The 17,133-nt window shown below is 48.7% G+C and overlaps 1 protein-coding gene across 1 annotated transcript in view; it reads left to right on the top strand.

The window, feature by feature from the left end:
• STARD7 (StAR related lipid transfer domain containing 7) overlaps window positions 1-17,133 on the top strand; it is a 35,720-nt gene that overhangs the window by 10,435 nt on the left and 8,152 nt on the right. Inside the window, exons 3-7 of the mRNA XM_044279249.1 lie at window positions 1,650-1,699; window positions 1,782-1,892; window positions 5,479-5,561; window positions 6,537-6,636; window positions 14,395-14,479. Of these exons, the coding sequence (XP_044135184.1) occupies window positions 1,650-1,699; window positions 1,782-1,892; window positions 5,479-5,561; window positions 6,537-6,636; window positions 14,395-14,479 (429 nt within the window). The remainder of the gene's footprint in view (window positions 1-1,649; window positions 1,700-1,781; window positions 1,893-5,478; window positions 5,562-6,536; window positions 6,637-14,394; window positions 14,480-17,133) is intronic.

Below are 17,133 nucleotides of genomic sequence, written 5' to 3' on the forward strand. Positions count from 1 at the left end.
CAACACTTGATATCACTCGTGTATTATAGTCGTGGCGCTGCATTATTGTCTGGGACCTTCTATAGACGATTCATTATTAATCGTTAGGGTAGTTTATTTGATACCTACCAGTTGCGCATCTTTGCCACTATAGATAACAGTAGCAGTATTGGGGGGGGGGGTTTATAGGATATACTCCAACACAGATTTTTTTTGGGGTGACTTACCTAGCTAGGGGCGTCTCAGCCATGGGTTTGTCTGTATCTAGTTTTAAATCATGTCTAATTAGTTTAATAAAGATTATTTTTAGATACTTATATTCGCTAGCATTCCCTAGTGCCTTTTTTGGTTTGGGTAAAGTGTCATTATCTAGCCTATGGGTTATTATTAATGCATAGAGAGGTTTTTCATTTCCAGACACCTGTCAGAAGATCACATCGCTGGTGCCCGTGAGCTCTGACCGCCACTCTTCTCCTCAGTAGAGCTAAAAAATCTGCCGTCTGGATCCTGCACCGGATTTATGCTAGAATCTTGTCTGTGCGGTTGTGCGCCCCAAATTCTCTCCCTGCTTCAAAAAGTGTATCTGTGCACCAAAAATAGGTTACGTTTATACCGCATATAAGTTGGTGTAGTTTTAATCCTTGTCAGACATGGTGTTAAAATTTCTGGAAAAAAAGTGTAAAACTGCCTATTGGCGCATTTTCACTAGTTAATCTGGGTGTGGGCTAGCAAAAAAAATTTTTTTTTTAAATTTTTATATGGTGTTCACTGGGCAACCACTTTTATAATGCACTGGTGAACATCTGTGTGCGATTGCATTCCCAGCGGGCTAATGGTGACAGGGAGATCCTTACTTAGATGCCTTAATGCCACGGTTGATGATCCAGTGAGAGCCCAGCTGTATCAGTGCAGCCTGCACTGGGTCTCTTCAGTCCCTGTCACCCACGTCGGGGTTAATGGCAAGGGCGGCAGGAACTGAACACACTATACAGTCTTCACTGATACAGCCCTCTGGACAAAAACTCTTAAGAGGTTGAATGAATCAAGTTAATTTGATCAATCTCCCAGCCCTACATCCAACCCCGTACCACCCGGCCTGAAGAGCTCCCCGTCACCAGCTCCATCTGATCTTTTGGGTCTGTTCCCTATAGGTCTTAAAGCGACCCTCTAATCCAAATCTAAAATTTGACTACGTGCCCTTCCTTTCTCCCACACTGCATCCATTCTGGTCACTTAACAGATTCCTTTCGTCATGGCCACCACTGTCCTCATCTTACTGCCCTCAAATGCACATGGACGTCTGCGGTGTCCACCGGAGGGCAGAGGAGGTGGTGTGTCTTAGTCTGAAACAATGGCAGCCATCTTGAAAATAATACAACAGGGTAGGTAGCATGAGAGTAACGGAGGGCACCAAGTATGTTAACTATACACATGTCATATAGTCAAATTTTAGATTTGGACCTGAGGTCGATTTTAAACTCACCTCAACAGGTTCCTACCAAATGAATTATGAACACATTTTTCATTTATTACCTCCAATACTTAGCTAATTGAAACCTACACCGTTCCTTATGAAGCCGCGGGGGTTAACTGAGCAGCATACCGTGTCTGTTCTTACTTTCTGTGGCCTTCCCGTTTTATTGATATCCATCTCTGTTTTCTGCCCTCAGTGTTTGGCTCCTACAAGGATGTCACTCCTCGTCAGTTCTTTAACGTCCAGGTACGGTTTCCTCCGTTCATGTATGTGTCATGTTCCTGATCGTTGTGTTCTAGAGCTTTAACGTTCTGTATTTCGCCCGCAGCTGGACACAGAGTACCGGAAGAAGTGGGACGCACTGGTCATTAAACTGGAAGTGATTGAGAGAGACGTGGTCTCTGGATCCGAAGTGATTCACTGGGTCACTCATTTCCCTGTAAGTCTTCTATTACGTGCCTGTCTGTCCCTTATCATTCAATTTGTGGATTATGATTAAAGGGGTTGTCGGGTTTCTACAATCCCTTTTCTTTTGAAGTAGTCCTCCCCCAGAATGAGCTGATCACAAGTTGACCCGCAATAACTAGTTGTACTCTTCACTGAAACCAAATGTGTAATTCCCCTGCACCGCTACTACAGGGGGAAAGGAGCATTGCATGATGTCCATTGGACTGCCTGTGTAATGGGTGAAGTGTTAGGTCCTCCAGAGAGATGCTCTTCTACTGTGATCCTCAAGGTGAAAAATTCTTAAAAGCCTAATATGGCCATAAGGAATGGCCAAAGTATTCCTTCAGTCCTGCCAGTCATCTTCCCTGTCCAGTTTTCTTAAGACTCTCACTTGTGAGAGAGCATTGATCCTTTGTCTCCTATTGTGGATGAGAAGCCGAGGGGTGAGAGAAGAGGGGAAGGGTGGACGTGCATGCTCCATTATTGTGTATAGGAGTTAACAAAAACAGAAGTGCAGGCTTTCTCCAACTCCCGGCGGTAGGATCCCCACCTGTCAGACATTTATGGCATATCCATGGATCTCCAATACATACTCCCTGAAGCTAAACACCAGAATACACAATTGTGTATTATGGATTCCTATTTCATTTTTATTTATCTTTTACTTGAAATAATTTTATACACCTAATATGTTTTTATATGCGTATGGCATTTTTTCAATATGCAGCATGTTCCCCCAGATCCAATTTGGTTGTGTTTTCACCCTTAGAAGTGAATATGTTAAATTTAAAAAAGAAAAGCACCTTCCATATTTGCGTGTCCCTTTTTTATTACTTTACTCCAGTAACATTACAGAAATCATAATAAAAATTACTACTTCAGCAAAAATATGGAACCAATATGGATAAAAAGGGACAAGTCTGACTACAATGCGAACAGAAAAAGAGGACAAATTGTAGAAATGTTATCTAAAGCGCATCCATATTTGATCCTTCTGACCATGACTGAACCTGAGGGATATTACATTTTGTTGCTTTATGTTGAGGTCGTTTTTCTTGCATGTGTAATGACGGTAATGGATACACTGCTCACAAAAAGTTAAGGATATTTGGCTTTCGGGTGAAGTTTATGGAAAACTTAAAAAGTTCCTGCTACAGTGATATTATATCATGAAAGTAGGGCATTTAAGTAGACGCAGCAATGGTGATTTCCTCATCTCAAACAATTTATTGAAACAATGGGATTCAGGTCTAGAGAAAATGCAGGTCACTCCATATGAGGTCCCCCAGTCTCCAGCAGCCTTTTCCTAATGATGTGACCTCGATGAGCTGCCGCATTGTCCTCCATGAAGATGAAATTAGGCCTGTGTTCATGCAGAGGCACAATGAGTGGATTAGTGATATTATTCAAGTAGTATGGGCTTGTCACTGCACCATTCACAAAGTGTAGGGCAGTTCTGTATTGACTAGACACACCTGCCCGCACTGTAACACCACCACCATAGACTCGTCTGGTGACAAGTGGCTGATGCATAGGGCTCTCCTTGACGTCTCCAACATCGTTGGCGGCCATCATTTCTGCTCAGCTTGAATCAACTTTTATCAGTGGACAGCACTGAGACCAACTGGTCCCTCGTCCAGAGTAGATGCTCCTTGGCCTATGCAAGACGATGACGCCTGTGATCAGGTACCCTTGCAGGTCATCTAGTATGCAGACCACCAGAGGTCGCACTACATTTTTTCCAGAAGAGTAAAAATACTCCTTAACAATTTTGAGGAGTATTTCTAGCTGAGAAGGAGTAAGAATTTTGCGGTAATTCACATATATAATGCATAGGCCCACATAACGTTATGGGTCTGATATTTCTGTAGGGAATCCATTGCTAGTCTCCCATTTTACATTTATCCTACACTAAATAGAAGACCACTGCTGCCATACACGGCGCCCACCCAACGCTGCCATACGCGGCGCCACCACATGTCCATTACACAGATAGACCTACTGTGTGCACATTACACACAGAAAACTGTACAATAGACTGGTTACACTGACATAGCCCTGCACACCTTCCATACATAAATGACCTCTGCGTTCTCCACCAGCACAGTCCTACACGGAGCCTGTGTTCCCCTAACTCCTCCCACACACATGGCTGATCACATGATGTGACATCACCACAGGTCCTGTAACCACAATGTAGTCTGGAGCTGCTCCTGGTGAGAGAGATGTCCTTCAAAGGTGGCTCTTTTTGGGAGAGGGGCGGGGCTTCATGTGTGCCGAACCTGGCAGCTTCTGATACAGCACTCCTTACTAGAAAAAAAACAGGTAAAAATGCGCATGAGTCTTTTTCCAGAGAGTAAAATGGCCTGAACAGGTGTCTATGATGCTTGTACAGGCGTTATTGCGAATTCTGCAGACCACGCTGATGTAAACAGTTTTCCATGGTCTGATGTTACACTTGGGTGTCTCTCACCTCCCTAAAATGTGTCTGGAGTTGTGTAGTATTCATCATCCGTTTCCGCAGGGCATTGTGGGTCATTAGTGTGGGATGCGGCCAAAGGACATCCACTTCTATGCCTTTCTGCGACTATTGCGCATGCCCCGGCTAACGACGCAAAAACGCAACAAAGGAGGCGGTCCATCGGCGCATGCGCATTAATTACTGTGATGCCGTACAAGAAATGGGCATCGCAGTGCACATGCGCCGGCCGACTGACTGAGTGCGCAGGCGCGGTATCGCGGCGGAATAACAAGTTAGTAGATGGGTGGTCAGAGGGAAAGGATGGGCAGGCGGAGGGAAGGAAGGGGCGGGGGGACGCAATGACAAGGCTGAGCTAGCAGGGCACCTATGAGGGTAACGCCGCCTCTGGGCACTTGCGAGCCCTCATTTGCATATGTTACAAAAATCATTTTTGACGGTTTTGTCCAGGATTGATGCTAGTGGTAATGTTTTTATTAACTGTAAGCATGCTAGAGAGCTATGGTAAGGGTTAAAAAAGTGAAATGCTGATGACAGACTCCCTTTAAATACCAATTCTAATTGAACCAGGAAATGTATTGGGTGATTCATGGATTAAACACCTGTTGTGATTTTTGCCATTAAGCTCCTTGTTAGAGAACAGCAAGTTGTGCAAAAAGTACTGAAACAGAACAGTTGGACATGTGCATTCAATAGTTTAGAGAAGGTCACATGAAGTTCACCTGTAAAGGTTAGAGGGCATTTTAGGTTCATACTGATATTTCACCTACAAGCCAAATATCCCTAACTATATAGTTAGTGTATATAGTGTGTGTGTGTATATACAGTAAAAAAAATCTGGATGTAGTATATTTAATTGATAAAACATTAAGCTTTCTATAATCTTGTTACAGTTGTTCTTGAAATGTCTATGCTGTGTAATGAAAGCTTCTCTTGCCATCTGGCTTCATAACTGAACAGCTGAAGCCCTCCAGCTCACTATATATAGAGATATGGAAGTTGAGGTCGCCCACCGGCCACAATGGTTATATATGTACATTGATTTGTTTCCCTATGCCATCTCCAATCAGTAACATTTTAATTTTCACCCCCTTCACAGTATCCAATGTATTCCCGGGATTATGTTTACGTCCGAAAGTATCACGTTGACCAGGAGAACAACCTCATGGTTCTGGTGTCTCGGTAATTATATTGTCACCATTGTATTTATCAGTATTAATTCTGCGAATGCACTTGAAGTTTAGTCCTAAAATGAACTTTGATACAAACCTTTAGTTTAATTGGCTAACACAGCAAAAAATGACCGTTAGGCTAGTTTCACATTTGCAGCGTGTATTCTCTGTCGGAACAGCCTGCTGGAATTACCCAGATCTGGCACTGCCAGATTCCTGCCGGACACATTAAAGGGGTATTGCCATCTCAGACAATGGGAGCATATCGCTAGGATATGCACCCATTGTCTGATACGTGCGGGTCCACCGCTTGGACCCGCACCTACAACTAGGACGGAGCGGGGAGAGCTGTGGCTGGAGGACCCCAGATTTCCCGGGGTCCGTCCACCACCAAGTGCTGCTCTCTTAGAAGAGAATGGGAGTACACCACGCACACGCAGTCCCTGCTCCCATTCTTTTTTATGGGGCAGACGGAAATAGCTGAGCCAGCGCTCGGCTATTTTCGGCGGCCCCCCAAAAATGAATGGAAAGCGGCTGCGCATGCGCAGTGCGCCTTCCGTTCATTTCCTCGCTCCGTTCTCATTGTAGGTGCGGGTCCCAGAGGTGGGACCCACACCTATCAGACAATGGGGGCATATCCTAGCGATATGCCCCCATTGTCTGAGATGGGAATACCCCTTAACTATAATGGGGTCTGGAATAGACCATTAGTATTCACCCCATAAGACGCACTGACACTTCCCCCCCACTTTGGGCGGCAAAAAAGTGCCTCTTATAGGGCAAAAAATACAGTATTTAGGAATTGTATGAGAGAGGAAAAAAAAAATCCCCTCCCCCTAAAATGGTGCCACTCTTGTCACTTGCATGGGACTTAAGCTTCAATAGCAGACACAGCCATGGTCAAAAGTGATTACCCATATAATAGGGTTTTCTTTCTGTTCTAATACAATCTCTGTTAAGCTCCCATTTCTGTTGTCTCTCATAGGGCGGTGGAACATCCTGAGGTGCCCGAATCTCCTAACTATGTACGAGTACGGAACTACCAGTCCCAGATGGTGATCAGGCCACACTCGTCCTTTGATGAGGTAGGTGTGCTGCATTTACTCTGTATAGATTCCTTGCTTTGGGCAGTATCATTTTCCCAGTATTCATGTAAATGAAATATCATCCATAAAGGTTGGAATTTATCAGAGATCACCATTTTATGCCATTCTGATGTATCCTGCGCTGCCGGAGGATGTGCTTAATTTAATTTATGGTCAGAAAACTGTTATGAAGATGAATTCTCTGGTCCCGCTGGCCCCACCATGCCCCCTTTTCGGGAAAGTAGCGTAGAAATGGCAATTTTTATACTGGGCCTCGTGATAGGCTGACATTTCCTGTTCTGAAGAGATCACTTCTCAGCAGCCATCTCAGTATAATAACAGGCATGATTACAATAACAGATGACAGACTGGTACACAGGATCCACTATTCACAGTTGGAGATGGTCACAGCTCATATACTCTCCCTCCCTGCAGAATCATCTGTGCACAGGTCACAGAGCATGCCCCCACAATTCATCCCCGTTGGAAGTCAACGAGTTATCTCCATGTTTCACTGTCTGGGTTTAATTAGTAAAATACATATATTCTCAATAAAAGGACCTTTAATGGGATTTGTTTTAATCTACTGCCTTATGAAGTAGTCCACTTGCTGCAGATGCTAAACCTTTATTTTTTTTATGACGGACCCCTCCGTTGTGCCCATTTGTTTTTTAGCGCCACGTATGATATTAAGGACAATCAGTACAGGAAAGAGGAGATCGCAGCTCTCCTCAGTCTCCTTCTCCCTGGATGTGACGCTGTCCAGTCGCAGCAGACCGCTTCATAGCCAGTGAGAAGGGGAGATGTTTTTGCAAGATTTGGTAAATTTCATGAAAACAGGCTATGTAAGCGAGTACTAGACTCGCTCAAAATCTTACGAAAGCATCTCTTTTCTCTGACTGTCGAGTGGTCCGCTGCTAGTGGGTTTAAACAAAAATCCCATGGAAGGTCCTATTTAAAATTAAGCTACACATGAACTTTAGGCTCGTGCACACAGACTCCTCACAGATTTGTAGAATGGTGCCCGGAGTGCACCTTGTGTACATCTAATTTCTCGCCCAGTTTCCTTGGGGGACACAGAAGACCTTGGGTATAGCTCATCTCCCTAGGAGGCGTGACACTAAGTTTAAACTGTTAAGCCCCTCCTCCACAGCTATACCCTCAGCCTGGAGAGAGAGACTGCCAGTTTTTGCTTAGTGTCCAAGGAGGCAAGACACTCCCTGCTCTGCAGGGCTGTTTTCTCCTTGTTTAAATTTAGATTTTTACTTTTTTCTTTTCTTTTTGTTCCAGATCATCAGGGACAACAGAGACGCACTAGACCTCTCTGTTTTTCCCGGGGTCGAGCTGCGCCAGTGCCGGTCACCCGCACTGCTGCCTCCCCCACAGAAGGCAAGGTGGACCACGGCAGCCCAGCTCCCCTGCATCCCGCCAGCGCAAGGGTTGCCCGCACGCCAAGTCCCTCTTCCAGCGCCCTGCCACTACGGTGCCAGTAGCTGAAGGGGCGACCCTGCTGGAACGGACCGAGGGTGAAGACGTCTGTGGTGAGAGAGTGGCTTCTCCAGCCCTACGCCCCCTCCCTCCCCGGTCTCCTGTGTGACTGACCCCCATACTGGTAGCCTATCCGAGCAGAGTGGCTATTGGGTGGCCCTGCTGGACTAGGTTGGGCCCTGGGGTGCCACAAGGCGGCAATCTGCTCCCTCTCCTCCCCTCAATAGATCATATGGGACGCGCGCAAAGAGGGGGCGCTTACCGGTGCGCTGCTCAGGACCTGCTGCCGCTCCTGACGGCATGGGTAATCCTGGGCGCCGCAAAAATTTAGTCCGGGGGGGGGGGCGCTTCGCGGCCTGCAGGGCCGCACCATCCAGTGCTCCTTCCCGGGCCCTGACTCTTCCGGGGTGGGCACCCGCGGCCTGTATTGCATGTGCGAGCTATGCTCCAACTAGGCCCGGCCGACCATCGGTCCGGTTGGCCGGACGCCGCAAATTTGGGCCCAGCAGGCCGCTCCTCTCGGGTCCCTGATTCTTCCAGCCGCGGGGTGGGCTCCCGCAGCCGGCATTGGCTAGAGCTGTGCTCCAACAGGCCCCGGCCGGCCGTCGGTGCATTCCGGCCGGCCGGGCGCTGCATAGTTTGTTCAGGCTTCGCGGCCTGCTGGCACAATACCGGCGCTCGGGGTGGGCACCCGCGACCGGTACGGGGGCTCCCGCGGCCGGCTTAGGTCCGGCCGGTACTTTAAATACTTGCGGCCCGGTCAGCCGGGCGACGCTTAAATTTAGGCCCCGGCTTCACGGCCTACTAGGCCGCAAAATTCAGGCCTCTGGGAGGGGGGGGCGGGAACTCTCCAAGCGCGAATTCTTCCCGCCTGGAGGTTCCCCCACCCCCGGGGGTTCGCAGTGCCGCCCCCCCCAGGCCAGATAACTGTAACCCTTTGGGTACTGGCCGGCTCTTGACGGGCCTGTACGGCCTGTGCCCCTGTATGGTGGCCGCCCTTTCTGCCTCAGGGAGGCTGTGATATAAATAAATAAATAATAAAAATAAATAATAATAATAATAAAATAAAAAAATATATATAATTTTGTTTAAATATCTGGACTTGTGGGCTGCGCAGGACACGGCAGCCTCATCATTCAGTACTGCTGTCTGTTTGCATAGCCCCCTCTCTTAGGCGGTATGTCGTGCTCCCCGGCTGCGGCGCTGGCCAGGGCATGTTCCCCCTCCCAGGTGTTTTTCTTGCCCTCTCCTGAGATACGGCGCTGGCCAAGTGCATGCAGATTTTATTTTTATTTTATTTTTTCTGGCCATAATTTGTCGCCCACCTTAGTTCTGGTGGCTGCAGGTGCATGACCCTCCTTCCTAGGCGGAATACTGCACTCTCCCTGGCTGCGGCCTGGCCTCGTGCATGAACCCCCTTTTCTAGGCGGACTGCTGTACTCTCACCGGATGCGGTGTTGGCCATACGCACGACCCCCTTCCACAGGCGGGACGTTGCACTCGCTGGGTTCGCTGCCGGCTATGTGCGAATACTGCACTCACCGGATACGGTGCTGGCCATGTGCATGAACCCCTTTGATAGGAGGTATACTGCGCTTTCCCCGGTTACGGTGCTGGCCATGTGCACGTTCCCCTTCCATAGGCGGAACACTGGATTCTCTGCCGGCCATGTGCATGAAACCTTCCATAGGCGGAATACTGCACTCTCACCGGATACGGTGCCGGCCGTGTGCGTGAACCCCTTTCATAGGAGGTACACTGCACTCTCACTGGATCCGTTGCAGGCCATATGCATGACTTCCCCCCCCCCCCCCCCCCTTCCGTGGGCGGTGTGCCGCACTCTCGCTGGATTCGCTGCCGGCCATGGACATGTCTCCTTTCCTCAGGCGACATACGTACACTCTCACTGACGGTGTTTGTTCTCTTGCCAGTACGTTGCTGGCCATGTACATGGCCCCATCCATGGCGGCATTCTCACTGGATGCGATGCTGGCCATGTGCATGACCCTCATTTCTGGGCGGAATACTGCGCTCACTGGATGCGTTGCCGGTCCTGAGCATGCCCTCTAACTTGGGTGGACTGCTTGCACTCCCATTGGATACGGTGCTGGTCTTGTGCATGGCCACCCCTTGTTCCATGGGCGGCATTTTGCACGCTCACGCGATCCACGGCTGTCCTTGTTTATGTTGTGCTGGACTGGTACACGTCCCCCTTCATTGGCGGAGTGGTGCACTCTCACGAAATTCGGTGTTGGGTGGATTTTTGCGCAATCACTTAATGATAGTAACCCTGTGCATGCCCCCTTTCACTAAGTGGACCTTCCTGCGTTCTGCTGGATATGTGCGGCCATGGGCATGGCCCCCTTCTGGGCGGAATATGGTATGTCCTGCTTTCCGAAGTAGGTACTGGCCTTGGCATCCTCCCCTTTTTTGGGCAGGCCTCTGCACTCTTGCCGACTGCAGTGTTGCCAGGTACATTCCCCCCCCTTTTTCTGGGCGGACTGTTTGCGTTCCATCGCATGCCGTACTAGTCTTGTGCATGGCTACCTTTCAGGTTGCACTTTGCACTTCCGTTGTTACGGTTGGACTCTGGCTGATCCTTCGCTGAGTGACTATTTTTTGCAGTGAGCGGACTTTCTTGTGCGCTCTGTCCATTGTTTGAGCCGTGTATGCCTTCTCCTCCCATAGGTGAGTTGGCCTTCTCACTGCTTACGGGGCTACTCGTACGTATGCCTCCCTTTCTCCTGAGATATACTTTTTTCTCTTGAGATACGATGCTTGCAGCAAGCCTTGCACTATTCTCTAAAGAACTCATTCGGTCCACCTGTGTGAGCCTAAGGTGGTGTTCAACAAACAGCAGATGAATGCCCAATGTATTCAAAGGTATATACCTTATATATAGGTAGACGGGCTCTACTTGTTCACTACTGCACCGAGCTGGGTGGTACTCATTCCTCTCGTTGGCCTTTCCGCCCGGGGTTTGTTCGTGGTTCCTGGATATGTACCCATTCGTCCTCCCGTGGCATTGTTTCCCTGCGCTAGTGGTCACATGGTCGAGAGTGCTGTCTGCAGCGCCCCTCGGATTCTACGTTGGCTCTGGCGGGACTACGGTTCCCTCGCCTACTACCATTTCCTCCCCTTCGGATGCGGTGTGGTATGAGTCCTTCTGGTTGGCACCCTCTGCGCTTCAGTCTGATCTGTTATCAGGTTCGGGACGCTCTTTTCGGGAAGGTCACCCAACTTCTCTTGGGTGCTCGCTTACCCAGGTCCGGTGGACCTCCACCTTGGTGCGAGACGGTGTACCGGGCGTCTCGGTGTAGCGGGGTTTTTGCTCTTGAGCTGTCCTGTGGCTTCCCTGTTGGCCACCCCTCCTTCGGTTGGAGGGTGTTCTGCCGGCCTTTGGCTCCCGCTCAGTACAGATCACTCTGATGTGGCTTTTGTGTGTCGGCCACGCTTCAGAGGCTGTTCTTTCACTGCCCTCCCCTCTGGGGAGAGCATGGTTGTTCCTGTGGATGGTTCCGGTGTTCCTTTTGGCCTCGTACTGTCTCCCTTGTTCACACTGGCTGTACTAGCTGTGTGCCTATTTACCGGGTCTGCCGCGTTCTGTCCTCCCGTTGGGTGCAGATTGCGTTTTTTCCATTCTGGGAATGGTTCTACTAGGGACTGCCCTTAGATCTCCCACACCGGGTCTGTAGAACGTCTTCCTGTGGTGACTACATCGGCATGGACTTTAGCCTGTTTTGTCCTGGCATCTGGTGGTTGCTGGGCGGAGCCTTCGGTTCCTTCCGTCTGTCCTTCTGCTCCCCCACTCCGGGTGGATGCGGGGCGACGTTGCTCGGGGGCCGACGGGACCAGTTTTGCCGACCCTTCTGCCGTGTTACTGGTCTGCGCCTGATCTCATTGGGTTTTCACCCGCTTGCCTAGGCGACCCTAGCGGGCTCGCTGGTTTCGCTCCTGGCCGTGCTTTCGTCCAGGATCTGTTGTAGGACTTAGGGTTGTTACCTGGGGTTCTGTGGGAAGCTGGGCGTTTCCCCCACTCTGCCTTTCTCTCTCCATGGTTCTGTCTTTCTCCAGTCCGACCTGGTACTGGGACTGGGACCCTGTTGCTTGGAGTGTCAGGTGTCGGCGCTGTCCTTGCTCTTTCAGTGTTCCCCGGCCCTCTGGGCCTGTCAAGACCTTCTTCCATGGAGCGGCTCTTGGGTTCCCTTTGTACTGCCCTCCGGTACCGCCCTGGGATCTACATGCTGGGTTCTTGGCGCTCCTGTCTTTCCTTTGGAGCCGTTACAGTAGTTCTCTCTACTCCTTCTGTCCTGTGCGGTTGTGTTTCCGTAGCCATTGTGGCTCTGAGGGGTGCCTGAGTTGGCGGCCCTTGTTCCGAGCCTTATTTCTTTCCCCAGGACAGGGCTGTTCTCCATCCCGTCTCTTCCTTCCTTCTGAAGGTGGTGTTTGTCTTTCAGTTCAGCGAGGCATTCGTCCTCCCCTTCTCGCCCCGGGAACGGACGCTTCAGCGTTTGGGCGTTGTTTGGGCCATGCATTTTTCCTTGGAGATCTCTGAATCTTGTCGATGTTCGGTCTCTTGTGTTTCCGGAAGGTCCGCGCAAAGGGTTGCGGCCTCCAGGGTGGCTTTTCTCCGCTTTCTCGGAGTGGCTGTTGCTGTGGTTACCGCACTAAGGGCAGGTTTCTGCTTTTGGTGTCACTGTTCGTTTCACCAGAGCGGTCGGTGCCCCCTGGGCCCGGAGGCATTGGGTTTCGGCCATGCATTTGTGCAAGGCGGTCACTGATCTTCCTTTCACATCTTACCGAGTTCTACAGGGTGCATACTCGGGCTTCGGCGGATGCTGTCTTGGGCCACCTGGTCTGCAGGTGGCGGTTTTCTTGATGCCTTCGGGTGCCTCGCCTTGGTGCTGTGGTCCCTCCCCTCTTGGACTGCTATTGAACGTCCCAAGGTCTTCTGTGTCCCCCAAGGAAACTGGGCGAGAAAACGAGATTTTTGTATAACTTACCAGTAAAATCTCTTTCTCGCTCTTTCCTTGGGGGACACAGCACCCACCCATTCTTTGTTTTTCTCTGCACGGTTTCAGAGTTTGTTTTACCCGTTGGGTAGTTGGCTTGTTGGTTCCACTTGTTGGGCTTTGCCTTTTCTCACTACTTGGACACGCAACTGGCAGTCTCTCTCTCCAGGCTGAGGGTATAGCTGTGGAGGAGGGGCTTAACAGTTTAAACTTAGTGTCACGCCTCCTAGGGAGATGAGCTATACCCAAGGTCTTCTGTGTCCCCCAAGGAAAGAGCGAGAAAGAGATTTTACTGGTAAGTTATACAAAAATCTCGTTTTTATACAGACACATGGAGATTTTCCCACATACTATATCCTATATATCCTTACACACAGACTGTGCTTCATATGTCCTAGGTGATGTAACACTGGGGGAGTCACTTATAGAGAAGGATTTGGGTGTCCTTGCGGATGTTAGATTAAATTATAGTATACAATGTCAATCAGCTGCTTTTAAGGCCACCAGGATATTGTCATGCATTAAACAAGGCATGGACTCTCGGGGCAGGGATGTAATATTACCACTTTACAAACTGTTGGTGCGGCCTCATCTGGAATACGCCGTTCAGTTCTGGACACCCGTACATAGAAAGGACGCTCTGCAGCTGGAAAAAGTACAGAGGAGAGCGACTAAACTAATAAGGGACATGGATGGTCTTAGTTATGAAGAAAGATTAAAAGAATTGAATGTATTTAGTCTTAAGAAGAGACGTCTAAGGGGGGAGATGATTAACCTATACAAATATATAAATGGGCCATATAAAAAATATGGTGAAAAACTTTTCCATGTAAAATGCCCTCAAAAGACAAGGGGGCACTGCCTCCGACTGGAGAAGAAAGTTTAGTCTCCAGAAGCGTCAAAGCTTCTTTACTGTAAGAACTGTGAATCTGTGGAATAGACTTCCTCGGGACGTGGTCACAGCAGGAACAGTGGGCAGTTTCAAAAAGGGTTTAGATGAATTCTTAAAACATTAATGCTTATGAAAACGTGTAGAAATCTGAGTCTCCCTTCCTTCTGGGATTCGCGTGCCCACCTATCCCTTAGTTGAACTTGATGGACGTATGTCTTTTTTGTTCAACCGTATTAACTATGTAACAGTATTTTTGCACTATATACAGGTTTTTTTCTGACTGTATATAGCTGGTATAGGAGCATGCTTACTAATGAAAGAAGTGTAAATCCACTCTTGCCACTAACAGTGTCCTTCCCTCTGTAGAACGGCTTTGATTACATGCTGACCTACAGTGACAACCCGCAGACCGCGTTTCCTCGCTACTGTGTGAATTGGATGGTGTCCAGCGGTAAGTTTATTAAACATATCTGTCAGCAGAGTATACTGCCCTGTGTAAGTACTGAACAGGTCAGAGCATCACAAAAGCTACCAGGAGTGCAGAAGGAATACAGCAGCACATAGTTTGTCTGGAGTATTTAGCTTCAGATCGGGGGGCAGTTGGGTGGGGTACGTCTTGGAGTCCAAAAAATACGGGTAGGTTTAATAACTAGTATGTTAATAAAGTTTAATATATATATATATATATATATATATATATATATATATTTAAAAAATTTTTTTTTATATAAAAAGTGGTTTTATTTAGTAAGTGGTAAAGAACCCCATACATGCATATGTATGTCATATAATAAAGACATAAATAACATGTTACCACCCTGTAAACAACATAAAAAAAACTATACAGAATTGTTTTTTCCTATTCCCACCCCCAAAAATAAAAGTTAAGTCCAAATGTTAATATGTAGTACAAAAAAATGTGGTATCAATGAGAACCACATATCGTCCTGCAAAATATAAGCCCTCTCACATCTACAAGAGTAAAAATGAGTTCTAGCTCTTGGAATGTGGCGAAATAAGGAGACATTCTACTATTGTGCAAGAATAGTTAAAGGGAGTCTGTCACCTCCATATGGCCATATACAGTGCTTACATTGCCCTATAGCACACCTATACAGGATTGTTATGGTACCTTTGTCTTTAGACTTGCAGAAGCTGGAAAAATGAACTTTGATATGCAAATGAGAACTCGCAAGTGCCCAGGGGCGGCGTTCACTGTGTTGGTGCCCAGGCGGCCCTGCCTTTTTTCATTGTTCCCCAGCCTCTGCATATGCCCGTCCTCCTATTCCCTTGCGTCATCCTAAGGTCCGGCCGAGATCCTGCGACTGTGCGCAAAACCAGCCGTTCGCCGGAGCATGCACAGTAAAGCGATGCCGTGCCAACAATGGGCATCGCAGTGCGCATGCTCCGGCCCGGCGAGGCAGTGCACAGTGGCGGGATCTCGGCCGGACCTTAGGATGACGTAAGGGAATAGGAGGACGGGCATATGCTGGGGCGGGGGAACAATGAAAAAAGGCAGGGCAGCCTGGGCACCAACACAGTGAACGCTGCCCCTGGGCACTTGTGAGTGCTTATTTGCATATTAATCAATGTTCGTTTTTTCCAGCTTCTGCAAGTCTAAAGACAAAGGTACAATAACAATCCTGTATAGGTGTGCTATAGGGCAATGTAAGCGGTGTATATGACCATATGGAGGTAACAGACTCCCTTTAAAAACACATAAAACTACACATATTTGGTATCGCCACAATCAGGGGCGTACATAGAAATCATTAGGCCCCATAGCAAGAATCTGAATGGGTCCCCCACTAACTCTGCCCACTAACCACCACTGGCCCCATCCCACTACCTGCCCTGGCTCCTCCCCTTCCATACCACCAGCAGTGGCAGCTGTGTAGGCACCAGGAGTGACGCGGGTGCCGGGGAGCGGAGTACGTATTAGACTACTTTCACACTTGTGTTTCTATTTCTCGGTATTGAGGTCCGTCATAGGGTCTCAATACCGGGAAAAAAACGCTTCTGTTTGGTCCTATTCATTGTCTGAGGGCACTGTCCACTATAAGCAGCACACGGGCACAGTTCATGGAGGGGGGGGGGGGGGCGCTATAGTTAATATTGCCCTCATGAAATTGCTCAAGGTCTCTGCATGCACATTCCAATAGGTGTGCATGTTCTGGGTAATAGTCGGTCAGCTAAGGCTACTTTCACACTAGCGTTCGGGTGTCCGCTTGTGAGCTCCGTTGGAAGGGGCTCACAAGCGGACCCGAACGCATCCGTAATGCCCTAATGCATTCTGAGTGGATGCGGATCCGCTCAGAATGCATCAGTCTGGCAGCGTTCAGCCTCCGCTCCGCTCAGCAGGCGGACACCTGAACGCTGCTTGCAGCGTTCGGGTGTCCGCCGAGGCGTGCGGATCCGTCCAGACTTACAATGTAAGTCAATGGGGACGGATCCGTTTGAAGATGACACACTATGGCTCAATCTTCAAATGGATCCGTCCCCCATTGACTTTACATTGAAAGTCTGGACGGATCCGTCTGAGGCTACTTTCACACTTAGAAATTTTTTAACATTATAATGCAGACGGATCCGTACTGAACGGAGCCACCGTCTGCATTATATGAGCGGATCCGTCTGAGACGGATCTGCTCTGAACGCAAGTGTGAAAGTAGCCTAAGTTAGTTTTCCATTGCATCAGTTTTTAGTACCTTGTACCTAGTCCAGCAGTTTTCTGGCTGAACTTACTGGGAGGACTGCAACTCTCAGCAAACGCTGAACTGCAGCCCAACAGTCACAGCTTGCAGACAATGGCTAGCTAAGTCAATAGCCCCCAACAGAAGTAACATCGGGATACCGGGCAGCACACACCGCGATCAAGGTTTCCTACTTCCGGGTCTACACGTGTTACAGAATGAGACCAAAACGAGCTCACTGATTGGACGAGTGGCCCAATGAGTCCCCTCCCCTTAGCCAATGAAAGTCTAGATTAGAAACCCGCGGGCGGAGATTGGCTGCTAACTGAAAATATGGGGCAGGCTCGATGTGATTGACGGAAAGGAACGTGACAACCAACCAAGCGTCGTGGTTGTCATAACAACTAAACCA

Source organism: Bufo gargarizans, chromosome 2, assembly GCF_014858855.1.
Source record: "Bufo gargarizans isolate SCDJY-AF-19 chromosome 2, ASM1485885v1, whole genome shotgun sequence".
NCBI lineage: Eukaryota > Metazoa > Chordata > Amphibia > Anura > Bufonidae > Bufo > Bufo gargarizans.